This window comes from Brachyhypopomus gauderio, chromosome 17 (genome assembly GCF_052324685.1).
Source record: "Brachyhypopomus gauderio isolate BG-103 chromosome 17, BGAUD_0.2, whole genome shotgun sequence".
NCBI classification, from domain to species: domain Eukaryota; kingdom Metazoa; phylum Chordata; class Actinopteri; order Gymnotiformes; family Hypopomidae; genus Brachyhypopomus; species Brachyhypopomus gauderio.
In genome coordinates, this window is record NC_135227.1 from 14,368,552 (window position 1) to 14,382,485 (window position 13,934).

Consider the following 13,934-nt stretch of genomic DNA (forward strand, 5'->3'; position numbering starts at 1 on the left):
TTATCTACTTTTAATATATATGCCGTATACAGATCTCTCCACTGTGAAAGTCTTTAACCGCTCGCCATCTCACATTGCTGTGTGTTCTTATTCCTTATCCATATGCATTTTAACACCGCATGGCTGCGGTGAGAAGTGATGCTGAGCACACAGGACGTTTCCCCCTGCTACTCTCTTTATTTCTGGGTTACATCTGTGCACATGTCAGGGGATGTGTGTCAGTCCTTCAGACCTGCTGGCCTGTCACAACTCTCACACTCAGTGAGTCTGTGCTCCCCTGGCCAACTCTATCATAACAGGCACTACGAATAAATGTTTCATGTATGTTTCTATCTGAAAGGAATCTGATTATATGTATGTGCAAGTGTGTGTGTGTGTGCGTGTGTGTGTGTGTGTGTGTGTGTGTGTGTGTGTGTGTGTGTGTGTGTGTGTGTGTGTGTGCGTGTGTGTGTGCATGTGTGCGTGTGTGTGTGTGTGTGTGTGTGTGTGTGTGTGTGTGTGTGTGCGTGTGTGTGTGCGTGGGGGGATGACTGCAGTGGAGGTTGAAGGAAATGGGCAGAGTGGTTGTCTCATGCAACGTTTTTAATAGTTCAGTGATAAGTTATTCATAAACCTCAATATGATAATGTGAAGTGCACAATATAGCCACAAGTCCTTGTACATTTTGTTTACTTCTGAACGTTTTGTCCAGCAGTACTTTGACCATAGCCAGGTCCAATTTCCTGTAGATTTTCAGGGTTTTCTGTAGATTTATTAGGATGTTCTGTAGCTCTATCAGGATTTTTTGTAGATATATCATGGTATCCTGTAGATTTATCAGAGCTCTTTGAGGCTTACAGCCTGTGTTTAAGATCACTGTGAAGCCACAGAGGGTTGATAAGCTTCTCAGTATGAATGTTATCAGTCAGAGCACGCTATGCATGAATGCAGTTATTGGGAAATAGCCAATTAGTAAGATGTGGGTCAAAATACAGGAAGCCTACAGTGTTCCTGCATATACTCACCAAAGTAATGGTGCATTAGAATAGCATTGTGTATAATGTTGTGTATGCTGCTAGAATGTCTCTACATCACGCAGACACACACACACAGCACATGCAGCTCCTGAACCATCAGCTAGTTTGCATGGCTGCGTGGTTGTGTTGGAATCAAATGAGGACACAGGTATGTAACTTTAGCATGTTGTAACTTTGTACCTGCTCTCTCCTTTCAACTCATTTGCTGAATACTAAGATCTCTTTACACCTGCTGCTTAGTGCCTAGGACAGCAGCAGGACATATCAACTGAAGGGACATACTATCTGTAGGCACTTACTACTGAATGAGTAGCACTGAACTTACTTACTGAAGGGACATATTAACTGAAGGGACATACTAACCGAAGGGATATACTATCTGTAGGCACTTACTACTGAATGAGTAGCACTGAACTTACTTACTGAAGGGACATATCAACTGAAGGGACATACTAACTGAAGGGACATATTAACTGAAGGGACATACTAACTGAAGGGACATATTAACTGAAGGGACATACTAACTGAAGGGACATATTAACTGAAGGAACATATTAACTGAAGGGACATACTAACTGAAGGGACATATTAACTGAAGGGACATACTAACCGAAGGGACATACTAACCGAAAGAACATACTAACTGAAGGGACATATTAACTGAAGGAACATATTAACTGAAGGAACATATTAACTGAAGGGACATATTAACTGAAGGAACATACTAACTGAAGGGACATATTAACTGAAGGAACATACTAACTGAAGGGACATATTAACTGAAGGAACATACTAACCGAAGGGACATATTAACTGAAGGAACATATTAACCGAAGGAACATATTAACTGAAGGGACATACTAACTGAAGGGACATATTAATTGAAGAAACATATTAACTGAAGGAACATATTAACTGAAGGGACATATTAACTGAAGGAACATATTAACTGAAGGGACATACTAACTGAAGGAACATATTAACTGAAGGGACATATTAACTGAAGGAACATATTAACTGAAGTAACATACTAACTGAAGGGACATATTAACTGAAGGAACATATTAACTGAAGGGATATATTAACTGAAGGAACATATTAACTGAAGGAACATACTAACTGAAGGGACATATTAACTGAAGGAACATATTAACTGAAGGGACATATTAACTGAAGGGACATATTAACTGAAGGAACATATTAACTGAAGGAACATACTAACTGAAGGAACATATTAACTGAAGAAACATACTAACTGAAGGGACATATTAACTGAAGGAACATATTAACTGAAGGAACATATTAACTGAAGGAACATACTAACTGAAGGGACATATTAACTGAAGGAACATATTAACTGAAGGAACATACTAACTGAAGGAACATACTAACCGAAGGGACATATTAACCGAAGGAACATATTAATTGAAGGGACATATTAACCGAAGGAACATATTAACCGAAGGGACATACTAACTGAAGGGACATACTAACTGAAGGGACATATTAACTGAAGGGACATATTAACTGAATAAATATACTAACTGAAGGGGACATACTAACTGAAGGGACATATTAACTGCAGGGACATACTAAGTGAATATATTAACTGAAAGGAATATACTACCTGAAGGGACATAGTAAATGAAGGGACATACTAAGTGAATATATTAACTGAAGGGACATACGAACTGAATAAATATACTAACTGAAGGGGCATACTAACTGAAGGGGCATACTAAGTGAAGGGACATATTAACTGAAGGGAAATACTAACTGAAGGGACATAACTGAAGGTTCATGGGTGATTCTGAGCTCCTCTGAGTGACTGGTTCTGCACGAATGCTTCCATTGACAGCTATTGTAACGCTGCACAGTTTGCTACTCTGAAAGCTCTCTCCAGATTTTGGAGGTGAAAGCTAGTGGATGGGTGGGTGTGGTCACAGCATGCTGGCATTTTAACCTCGAACATGTTATGACTGAGCAGGCTCCCGTCTGTCTGGACAGGCCTGTGATCAGTTTTTTGGCCAGTCAGGGGGACAATAATTGCAAACATCACAAACAGGGCACAGTCGATGTTGCAAACCTGCTGTACGCCTGCTTTCACAGTGGAGTATAATAAATGTCTTGCCAACATCTGCAAGTTTTGTTTTGGGGAGGCAATTTTCTCCCAGTGTAGTGATAGCCTGTTTTCACAGCAAATATCACCTGCTACTACTGCTTGTCCAGTTCGGGAGAGGAGGGGGGTGGGGGTGACATTGGGTTGTCAGGGACACATACGAAACCCTGCCTTTGACACGTTTGACAGCCAGAAGCATTGTTAGATTGGGGAGTTTGTCAGGGCATCCCATTTGGCAACAGGATTCATCACAGCCAGTGTCAGAAACTTTTCATCGTACTACCAACGTTGGGTGCGACGTTTGTTTACACGCTTGACATTTTGCCTGGAGTTGACATGAAGAACTCAAAACGCGTTGGAACTGAATAATTTTTTACCAGGAAGCTCGTGAGCACCCGCTCCTCTCCGCGCATGTATTCATCTGGGTTTTCACTGGATTGGGTTAGAACAGGGAAATCACTGGTGTTGAACCATGCTGTTGTAACTTCTTAATGATAGTATGTTTTTGGAGTGGTTTCATGCTGGAATTGGGCAGAGAGGATCTGATCGCTTGTGCAACACTAAGGAAGGAGACACCAAATCATGTCTTATTCTGTCTGTGATTATTTAGTTCACTGGGAGGGAATGATTTATATTTCTTACATTTCAAACACCCTGTGCAGATTCTACTGCGCTGTTGCCATTAGTCTATATGATGCAGTGGTCTGCAGACCAGTAATGGTGTTTATGGTGCTGGGGCGGTGTGTATGACAATATCTAGCAGTGCACTGAAATTAAGGGCTCCCTCCAGTTTATCTCTCTCATGCACACACACTCATACACAGGCCTCCTCCATCAGCTTCTCCACCACCCATCTGAAAACAGTTACACATGAACGTGTGTGTGTGTGTGTGTGTGTGTGTGTGTGTGTGTGTGTGTGTGTGTGTGAGTGTGTGTGTGTGTGTGTGTGTGTGTGTGTGTGTGTGTGTGTGTGTGTGTGTGTGTGTGTGTGTGCGTGCTCGCTCATGGGGCCTGAGAGTGAGATCAACTATATATTCAGGAATAAAGCAATGAGCAATGAGATGAACTGTCAGCTTCCTCTTTAGAGGCATTAGTGTGTGTGTGTGCACATGTGTGTCTATGTATTATTTGTTTGTGGCACTGATTGTTGCAGAATGAGTGTAGCAGTATTCTGCCAGTTCTGATAGTGCCAAAGTGTTGGAGATCTGCAGTGAGTTCATTACTCCTACTCTTTATTAGCACATTACATGTTAAAGCAGTCTGTTCATCGAGCAGACACCCACACATTAGAGCTATGTGACAGACCAAGGACTATCTAGCTACGATATATAATGAATGCATGTGTACCACAACACACACACACACGGTATCTATGTAACTAATGAGGTGTGTGTGTGTGTGTGTGTGTGTGAGAGAGAGAGAGAGAGAGAGAGAGAGAGAGAGATAGAGAGAGAGAGAGAGAGAGGGGAACGAGAGCATTACTTAGGACATATTTAAAGCTATGAAACAGTGGTTGCATTTAATGCTTCACAGATATTCAGTGTTTTCATATTAGGAAAGTACCAGATTCTTGAAAAGGACAGGACAACATTCCTAGTTGTATGATTGTGGAGACATGTCACCCTCCTTTTTGCCATCACTATGGAAGACTTATTGAATCACATTTTATGTGGGTGGTATAATGTGGCAAAATGCAGGAGAATAGGCAACAGAAAATCATTAAGGTATGATTGAACATGTGTTCTGGCTAAAGGGCTGTGCTGATGCCTTGAAACAAGAATCAGCGAGATTTTGGCTTTTTGCCACACATGATTAGCTCCTTGGAAGAAAGAAATCTGCCAAAACCCTCAGTGGATATAATCAGGGATGTTTACAGTGGCTCATTTTTGCAGGTAACATATGGAGATCACATCACCGCTCCAATTTTACCTAAAGCTGGCATCAAGACTGAGTGTTACTATAAGCAAGCCCAAAACCATGTTCAAAGGTATGCAGATGGCAGCTAAAGAGCTTCTGAAGCGCTCTGTGTTCTATGATAGATAAAGGTGAACGGTATAAGATGATAATGGTATAAGATGATGGTATAAAATAAATTCTTAGTGTGTTGAATATGGCTCTCTGGAATGTTGTGATCTTCAAAATTCAGTTTTGTATTCATGTTCATATTTTAATATTAAATCTTACTACAATGAATAATGCAAGAGTAAATGAACAATATGTATACATACAACAGCATGTTTAATAAGTGGATCACACGTAAACACCTGTTCAGCAAGAAACAAGAGAAATGAGGCTCAACTGAAGGTTTCAAACTTTCATTGAACTTTTCTCAGCAACCAGGATGAGCAACATTTTAAGCATGAATAACAACCCTACTGTTGTAGAGCTGGTCTGGGCATCACTTATGCTGGGAGAGCTGGTCTGGGCACCACTAATGCTGGGAGAGCTGGTCTGGGCATCACTTATGCTGGGAGAGCTGGCCTCGGTATCACGTACGCTCGATCAAAGCATAAGGATCCTCAGTCAACACCAAAGGAAGCTTGTTTTCTGGGCTCCAGGAAGAAGCCCACGACAGTGGGGTTTGGAGTGAACTCAGACTGGCCCAACCTAAACGCCCTCTGGAGCAGCACGGAGGCAATGAAACACAGATGGTCAGAGGGGATTAGTGATGTGCTGGTACCGGATCCAAACGTTCTTGTGGAGGCAAAAAGAAATAATCCTGCAGGCACAGTATACTGAAGTACTGTCAGTTACATCAGCACCAACACAACACAACTGTAAGGAAGCCAACCTGCTTGTCATGTCATTTAGTGTCACATGCTGTCTTAAACCGTAGTTCACAAATTCATAATGGATAAGAAAAGGCCTTGGATAAGAAAGGTTAAATAATTAACAAAGTATTGCTTATCTTACTATTACAGGTAGCTTGTACACCTTGAGGAGATCCTCTTACATGTGTTTTTAGGGTGTGGCTTGGAACATCTTGTATTTGTACATGCTAAAGGCTCTAAACAAATATTTAGATTCCATTATGATTATTCATCTTGGGTGTTGATCTAAATAAAGTGTCTTGAAGGTCATTAGTGACACCTCAATGTGACTAGATTTTGTGACAAGGGCTAGGCTGACCCATCTGGAATTAAGAACATCAATGTATAACGTCCCGAGACTACATTTTATATAACATTTTCACAAACACACACTCACAGAGATATTTACTTTCTTGTGATTTCTTGACACAAGCACATTACCAAAAGCACATTTCTCGTCACACAGTAAAACCTGCCACACAGGCACAGTCCAGACATGCCCACATAAAGGAGGATGCGCAGCGTTCTGACACCCTCCACTGACGCAGCTCTTTCCTCCGCTCTTTCCTAGTGATGTAATGGAACTTTCACTGGGCTAACAGGCTCACTTGAACTGCTGCCATTCAAACCCTCCACCCTCTGTGTTTTACATCTCTCTGGGATGTGATGGTGTCAGCACCACCCTACTTGTGTCAGCACCACCCTACACCCACCACTGAGTACACTGATTCATCTGGCGTCAGAACAGCCATTGATGTGGAGATGACTGTATGCGAAACATACGAAGTCAAATAAATGAATATAGTGTTCCTCACGTTTATCATGGAAACATACAGATTACAGAGTAACGTAAACGTACAGAGTAGGGTTAGATCGCAGATGTCGGTTATCTCATGAACTTCACAGTTAATACCTGCAACATGTAGATTAATGAAGATGGTTTATTTGTACTTGTGGTACTAAAAATACTGTAGTATTTTCAGGAAGTTGGCCTGACTCTTTAAACAGTTCTAATTAGAGGTCACAAATGGGGCCCCAGATAGTCTAGACAGTTAATGTTGATTCGTCATATACAAGGTAGAGGCTGTTCCTGCCAAATGGTGGAATTTAAATAGAGAAGACATCCTGTCTGAATGTGAACTGAACAAGAAAAAAATACAGAATGTAACAATACTAAAGGTCAGTGGTAACTCATTTAATGTCCTTTTGATGATAAAACATAAAAGTACACCTTTACTGTCTATCCTGTCTGTCCATGAAATCAATTTTTTTGCTACGTGTATTTCATTTGTACAGGACATAATTTCATTTGTATGTGACAGTATTAAATAGAAGAGCTTCTATTGTTTCCATTGTATACTGTCACAAGCTAAATAATCACTAGTGAATATTAACTTTAAAGTATAATACACTTCATAATGACATCTTAAAAGTACAATTTATTATTTTCAGCATAATAATATCAAATGAAATAGTTGAAGTTTATTTTTGGCTTTCATATTTCAGATGGAAGAACAAATAGGTAATACATAGTACAGCCCCTGACTCCTCCCTTGGGGGGTGTGTGTGTGTGTTTCTGTCATTCTTACCCCCTGTTCCTTGTGTTGTTAACGTGAAGTGCTGCGCTTGTGTCTGGTTTGTGTTGCTGTATTTAGGTGCGTCTAGCGTCCTTCAGTGTAATTATATGTCTACCATAGTGTCCTGCTTTTGTCTGCATCCTCTATTCTCCTCGCAACGTTACGCTAGTAATACTTAGTAGATTATTGAGTAAATTGTATGGTTGCTTAATCTGTAACATTTCACAATTTTATTCTTGTTTCCTAAAATATTCTTTATTGAAAGTATTACCATAACATTTGCCATACCACTCTAAAGATCTGTAATATTAATATTACCATAACATTGGCCAAACCACTCTAAAAACATGTGATATTAATAATATTACCATAACATTTGCCATACCACTCTAAAGATCTGTAATATTAATATTACATTGGTCATATCACTCTTAAGATCTGTTACCATGCATTCCCCTGAAACCCCATTTTGGTTAAACACTACTACTACTACCACTAGTACCAATAATAATAATAATAATAATAATAATAATAATAATAATAATAATAATACAATATTAATGTTTATTTGTGCAGCAATTTTCACATATTTATAAAATTCAAAAAATAACTATTAAGAAGAAAATAAACATAAGAGGCATAAGACACGGAGGGCTCAAATATCCAATTTAAACACAGGTATTGATGTTCAGAGCAAGAAATTGTGGTAGGAATGACCTAATGAGCTGTCTGGGAAGTTTGAGCAGAGCACGAGTTTCCCTACAGTGGGTGTAAAAAAAGTGGCTGTTGCCAGAAACTTAAATCCATTTGTGTAAGGGAGATACAGCAGACTAGACAAGAGCAGATCCTGCTTGTTTCTGAAAACAGACATGAGCTGGTGTTGCTCAGTGGAAACCAGATGGTAGCACTGAGGATGTCACCATACCAGAAACGTATTAGTCGCTACCAATACCACAAAAATTATGATTCTTTATTCCAATTTCGATACTGTGATGATGGGTGCTGGGGAAAGGACAAGGTACCGAGTACAGTCTTCCTGGCACGTACATCACTTTTATTTAAACAAAGGCGCAGACAGCGCACATACAACATTTAAACTTGGTCACATTAACGACTCTGACAAAGACGAGCACGGGAACGCACATTTAAATAGACAAACCACATACACCCTGAGTGATGACGAGACGAGCCACAGGTGAGACCAATTAACACACTCAAACACAACCACACCCACGAAGATCCACAGACGCAGACGTCTAGACGTAGACGATGTAAACACGCCTAAAGGGGAGGGGTCAGGGGCTGTACCGTGACAGATACCATGAAAAAAATAAACCAATGAAACAAATCTTTCTCAAAATACATGATTTGACATGCAAATGACAACTTGAAATGCTTTAAAAATTCTAAATGCGTTAAGTAGACATTTTATGTGTATTTTATGTACACAGAGATTTGCAAAATAGCTCACCTAAAACCACATGCTTGCTGTACACACAGTCTGCTAATAGCATATTAATATTATTTATGTCCAGTAAACATTATTTGACCCTGGTCATTAAACTTTTGGCAGTTTTTTTTTTCAACTAGCCGCAGTGGACCCGTTTCATCTCATGCTTTTGACGATGGTATTCCTATTTGTGTTGTTTTAGTTGTTTTATTATGCTGCCCTCGTGTAGTCTGGAAGATCTGTGAAACCTTTGGTACCTTCGTTACCACAGGAAACAAGAACATTTTTAGAATTCTGGTATTGACTTGGCACAGAAGTATCAGTTCTTGTGACATCTCTAGATAGCATTACGTTGAAGCTTAGAGGTAGTGAAATCCCCTTTAATAGGATAGCTATCAGTTCTGCTGCTTGGTGTCAATTCTAAAGAGAGATTGTTAGCAGGAGAGAGGCAGTGGCGAGGGTTGTAACCATTCACCAAACACATGGCTCAGTCTCAGTTCAGTACAGCAGTAGTGCAGTTGGCTGCATTCAGTACATTATCAGTACCAATAAAATAAGACAAAGTCCAGTATGGGACGTTCATGTCCAGTTTCAGTTTACTTAAACCTTCAACATTAACATATCATTTCATTTAATATTTTGGAAGGGAAACAGCAGATTCTGCCTGATCCATTCAGAGTGGATACTTTGCAGCATATGTGCAGTATCACCCCATCACCCCTCCCCTGGCAGGGTCCTCGGGCCAAGGCCTCCTTATCCTCCGGTTCACCAGGCACCAGGCATGCCAGATATACTACCATTCTGATGCCAGACGCTCTTATTTACAGGCTTGAGAGCTTCAGGACTGTCTGCCTTCAACTCACGAGGAGTACTGCTAGAAAGAGTAGAGAGAGAGAGAGAGAGGTCTGCAGAGCATACACTGATTAACATGTCCTAGGCCTGACATATGCTTGCTATACCTTAATAAAGTGATTTCCTTTCCACATATTACTAATAGTGGTCAATACATATATGAATACTGATGAATATGATTACAGAGAGACCAAATATACATTTTGCCCCGACAGGACTTTTTCCCTTTAGAGGAGAGCAGCCCTGCCCTCACTGTGACATTGCATGATTGTATTTTTAATATACCTCACATCATACTTACTAATTACTATTTAAAATCAGCTCAGTGGTTTCCCCTCCTGATAAGTGTATGTAATTGTATTTCCTGTACAACGTGTAGTCCAGGGTTGCAGAGTGGACAAGAACACTCACATTCACCCTCATACCCAAATGACAGACATGCATATGTCTACAGTCAAAAGAAAACAGCAGTCTGCTAGGTCTGCTAGGACTTCTCTCTGTTACTTCCTCACTCTCTCCCTCACTCTGAACTCTCTTCCCCACACACGCTCTGTCCGTTCTTTTTCTCTGTTCTTTCAGGAGGGGAAGTAGCTCAACCTTCTCACTGCATACTTCACATGCATCTCAAATGTAGTCTCAGGCCCGTGTGCCTAAAGAATCACCACACAGGAGCGCAGATCTGGGATCAAACTCCCTACTGCTCTTACTCATCCCTTTAGCCATGTTCTACAAACAGCAGCTGATCCCACATCAGCCCGACCTGACAGAGAGGCTTTAGGAGCATGACTTCCAGACTTCTGTTGTACCATAGGGGCGTGTGTGTTAGTCCCCAAAGAGCCACCATTTTCTGTTTTTCCTTTGTGTGTTAGTTGCAGTAGTGTTAGAACTTGATAGAAGTTCAACGCTTAGTCAGGTGGTTGTCAGAATGTGGGAAGTACGAAGCGACAAAAGTGGTGTGGCTCACATCTCTTTGTCTTTCTCCCTCCATCTCCCCCCTCTCTCTCTCTCTCTCTCTCTCTCTCTCTCTCTCTCTCTCTCTCTCTCAGGCTGCCTGAAGGCCAGGTTGATGTTAGCGCGGGAGCTGCAGGGAGACTGCGTAGTTTGGAAGAACAGCTGGTCAAAGCCAAGGAGCAGATCAACTCGTACCGCAGCCTACCTGCAGATGGTGAGAACAACACGCTGACCAGTGATGCCTTACAAGCACCAAAGGACAGATGAAGTGTGTGATGTTATTGAGAGGTGTTTAGTATCCAGGACAAGGTATGTGGTGTGTGGTTGGTGTGAAGGACATATTTCTATAGGGAATCTATGAAAACTGGCCTCTAATTCTCTTATGTGCATGCACATGCACTAACACACACACACACACACACACACACACACACACACACACACACACACACACACACACACACACACACACACACACACACACCTATGCATGCACAGATACCTGCATTGACCATGACTAGAAAGCCATATCGTGGCTTACCTTAATTGTATTGCTGAAGTCTTATATACACTCGGCCACAGGCTATCACACAACCACGTAACAGAATACACTTCCACTCACATTTCTGGGTCAGGGGCATTCAGGCTTTCACTGCGCTGGGTTCTTTTGTGTTTTCTTCCTCCTGGGATGGAGTGAGAGAGAGAGAAAGAGAGAGGGAGGGAGGGAGGGAAAGAGGACCATAGCTATGTTCAGATCACAGGGGATACACTTACTACCAGTGAAATTGACACCTCAGTTTCACAATCTCTTTGTACTCACATACAATAGGACACACTTGTACACACCTGTGTGTGACGCCCTGCCTTTTGCCATCCACATGGGCCATTGATTTCTCATTGTTATGTTATGCAGTCATGTGCTCAACGGTGAGGCCAGGGGTTTACATGGGGTACATCGTTACTCAGTGTGCAGTACAGTGAGAATCACTGCCAGATAAGAGTGTGATAGATGAGTACGTGCAGCTCCATCATAACCACATCACCTGTACCTGCTCATACCTGCACAGTGTGACCTTTAGTGCTGCTGGCCACACTTTATGGCACCTCTGCCATGTCATTCTGCCTCACTGGGAATGTCATTCATGTTTTTCGTGTTTATGGGTGTGTGTGTGTGTGTGTGTGTGTGTGTGTGTGTGTGTGTGTGTGTGTGTGTGTGTGTGTGTGTGTGTGTGTGTGTGTGTGTGTGTGTGTGTGTGTGTGTGTGTGTGTGTGTACTCAGGGCCTGGGAGGAACCAGGAGGAGTTGCGCAGGAAGACGGAGAATGGAGTGCGGGAGTTATGGTACTTTGTGCGCAGTGAAGTGAAGAAACTGGGCCATGTGGAGACTGGAGATCTGCAGAAGCACATCGACATCCTGCTGCAGGACCTGGGCCACCAGCAGAGGTGTCTCACTGATGCACACACACACACACACACACACACACACACACATGCACGTGACATGTGTACAATATGCTATGATGTTCTTGACCTGACATGGTGTATTTGTGGGTGTGGACCATGCATAGTAACGGGGTAAGTCACTGGGTGAGTTATTAGTATGCTGAACCAGTTTCATATCTTGCTATGTTCTTTTTCAGATTATTGGTATGTTCACAATTTCAGTGTCATCACTGTTACAGTTTCTGACGACTGCTAACGTGTTTCCCAATACTTGTGATACATTTTCAAAACTCTAAACACAGCAACACATTTACCTCATACAAATTGCCAAATAGTTAATATCGTGTTCAAAAGCGCATTTTCTTAACTAAATAACAACTCTGCATTTCACAACGCAAACAAAGTTTTCTCTTTATACACCAACTTTGTTAAAACATAGCAAACCTGGTTCAGTATCCAGTCATTCTTTCAAACACTAGCACAGATTCTCTATTTGAGATGAACATAGTCAATCACTGCACAACCACTGTAAAAAAACTAACATTTGATGGCAGTACAGAAACACCATTACATGTAATATTTTACTCTCTCCCAGCAAACAACAGACATTTTACAGTAACATATATTGTTTTCTTAGCCAGTTCATTTTTACTGTAATCCGCTTCATTTGGACATTTTTTTCAAATGTGTACATTTTTGGCAACATACTGTCTACACAATGAGTGATATTTACTGTTAGGTACTATATGGAATGTAGATTAGACTAAATAAATCAGTAACAGTTTTGCAGTAAAGGTTATATTTTACTGTATTAGGGACATAACGGTAAATTGTAGCCTAACCCAAAAAATAATTACCGTAATTGTAAACATAATTAGCCATGGTCCCATATGTGTAAAAATACACATATACAAAAAAAAGCCACACAAGGGGGAAAAACAGGATACAAAACTGTCTTGTTATGTGTAATCTAAACGGTCTTCAGCAGTTGGCCACATGTTTTCATCCACATCACATCTGATGTTGGGCCTTGCCATGGACCTGGGAAAGAAAAGCTTGGTATGTCTTATTCACCCCTGGCAGTCTTCAGCTGAGATGTCTCTGCAGCCGGGATCCATTGCATCCAGGAGGGACATTTGGTCATGGGGCCGATGATCATACACCTTCCACCTCCAGACTGAAAAAAGTTCCTTAGTGGGGTTGAAGAAAGGCGAGATGGGCGGGAGGAAAAGGGAGGAAAATATGGATGGTCTATAAACCAGTTTGTGATGACACGAGAATGTCAGAATGCTACATTGTCCCATCACAAATGTCCTGGTGTTTCCTCCCACCTGTTCCCTTTCTGCTTCTGGAACCAGTTGTTGGTAGAGTTCATTCAAAAACGAAAGAAGGAGGTCACTGTTATAGGGACCAATCTGGCATTTGTGAAGGACCAAACCAGCACTTGAGATTGTAGGACAAATTGTTATATTTGCTCCTCTCTGACCTGGTATATTACTGTACTTCATTTTATTTCATTGATCTATATGTGCAAAAAATATGTATTACAGTAATAGCTATTCAACTGCCTTTGTTTTTGCAAAACTTTGCATTTTATACAATATTTTAGGTTTTGAACCTTAGGTTTTCATTTTTGACATGCTGTGTGCAAGCATTTGTAAATAAGACAAAAATGATCCAGACTTTTGTTATTGGATAACCTTGTGTGTATAGAAAA

The 13,934-nt window shown here is 41.1% G+C and overlaps 1 protein-coding gene across 1 annotated transcript in view; it reads left to right on the plus strand.

Annotated features, from left to right (window-relative positions):
• fut8a (fucosyltransferase 8a (alpha (1,6) fucosyltransferase)) overlaps positions 1-13,934 on the plus strand; it is a 68,669-nt gene that overhangs the window by 39,321 nt on the left and 15,414 nt on the right. The window contains exons 3-4 of the mRNA XM_076977820.1: positions 10,871-10,989; positions 12,055-12,217. Coding sequence (XP_076833935.1) covers positions 10,871-10,989; positions 12,055-12,217 — 282 coding nt within the window. The remainder of the gene's footprint in view (positions 1-10,870; positions 10,990-12,054; positions 12,218-13,934) is intronic.